The sequence below is a fragment of the Sphaeroforma arctica genome (genome assembly GCF_001186125.1).
Source record: "Sphaeroforma arctica JP610 unplaced genomic scaffold supercont1.3787, whole genome shotgun sequence".
Taxonomy (NCBI): Eukaryota; class Ichthyosporea; order Ichthyophonida; genus Sphaeroforma; species Sphaeroforma arctica.
The window spans coordinates 1492-3028 of NW_014036771.1; the positions used below are offsets into that span (position 1 = coordinate 1492).

A 1537-nucleotide genomic window follows, 5' to 3' on the forward strand; every position below is an offset into this window, starting at 1 on the left:
CCAGAAAGGTCTGTTGGGTATGGATGAACTTATATAATGCCTACATGCGCCTAATTTGATCTAGTTCTGGTACAAAGAATTTGGACATATAAAGAGGTAGACACGCCTGGGGCAGGTTCACCCTACCAGGTTCAGGGACTGACTTGTGGGACAGATACAGAGCTACCAAAGGCGCTCTCCTTATTCAGTAGTCTGTGTTGTTTTGTTTTGTCTGGCTCGATCGCTACAGATGCAGTTTGTGTCGAGTTGTCTGGTTTAGTCGGTGTGTTATTGATCTGGTGCCTGACATTTATCTGTAGACAAGCAGCAACCCATTGAGCCATACCCTTCGCCAATGTGCACGCCACAAATTGCATGCATATTGCGGTCAACCAGCACACTAGTGTGCACTTGACGTTGGTTGCGTGATCGTGCATTCTTTTACACAACAACGATCGCCACTATTGTGTCTTGCATCAGAAATTAATAAATAGTAGCGTATGTACTTTTAATAGATATTACCACAAGCTTTAGCTAAAAATGTTGTGAATAGTTTACACACACAGGTACATACAAACGAACGGGCTCAGACTTCAGAGGTGCCGAGTAAAAATTTGACATCACTGTCAGTCCGGACGTCAGTGTCAGTTTTAATACTACAAAAAGTGTACAAATACAAATAAATACATTTGAAGTCAAAAAATATAATCTATAAACTCTGGACGTAGACAGATTACGATAAGTAGTTATGTATGTAGTATGTACACATTGGTTATCTAGATATTTTTGCGAGTGGTATTTAAAGGAACACCCGTGTGCTTATTAATCTGTCGAGATTATATCATACCTCATTTCTCTTCCAATACTTCAATCACATATAAACTACATACTAGTGCGGTCAGTGACAACATGTCTTTGAGCACACATGAGCGCCGTGTGCGTCTGATGGAGAACGACATCGAATCTAAATTAACATCGCTAAGTAAGCTGAATACCTCTGACAACGCTACCGACGGAGAGAGTGCATTCGAGGTGAAATGCGAAGAACTCAGAAACATGCTGGATAAGGTACGATGTGGTGCTACTTGGAGGAGTTTATGCGCGCTACGTCTTTCTGTTATTTTATTCCTCGCCCAAGCACAAAAACAAACCCACACCATACACACAGGTCTATTCACTCAGTTAACGACACGCGCATACACACACGAATGATCAACTAAACATACGTAGTTCAGCCTACCCACACCCAAATACATACTCAACATACTATATATATATATATATATATATATTATATATATTATACATATATATATATATATATATATATATGTGTGTGTGTGTATTTTATGTATGTATGTATTTGTGTGTGTGTGTACACGTGTGTGCGTGCGTGCGTCTATATATATATATATATATATATGTGTGTGTGTGTGTGTATAACTATACATATATATATATGTATATATGTATGTATGTCTGTCTGTCTGTATGTTGTACGCATTATGTATGTACTTATGTATGTATTATGTATGCCTGTATGTATGTATCTATGTAC

At 38.3% G+C, this 1537-nt stretch overlaps 1 protein-coding gene across 1 annotated transcript; it reads left to right on the forward strand.

The window, feature by feature from the left end:
• Positions 1 to 888: 888 nt before the first annotated feature.
• SARC_13824 (hypothetical protein) lies at positions 889 to 1047 on the forward strand (the record flags this gene model as incomplete). Its single annotated transcript, XM_014292044.1, has 1 exon — positions 889 to 1047. A coding segment is annotated over one exon (159 nt), but the record flags the coding sequence as incomplete, so codon positions are not given.
• Between the last annotated feature and the right edge of the window lie 490 nt (positions 1048 to 1537).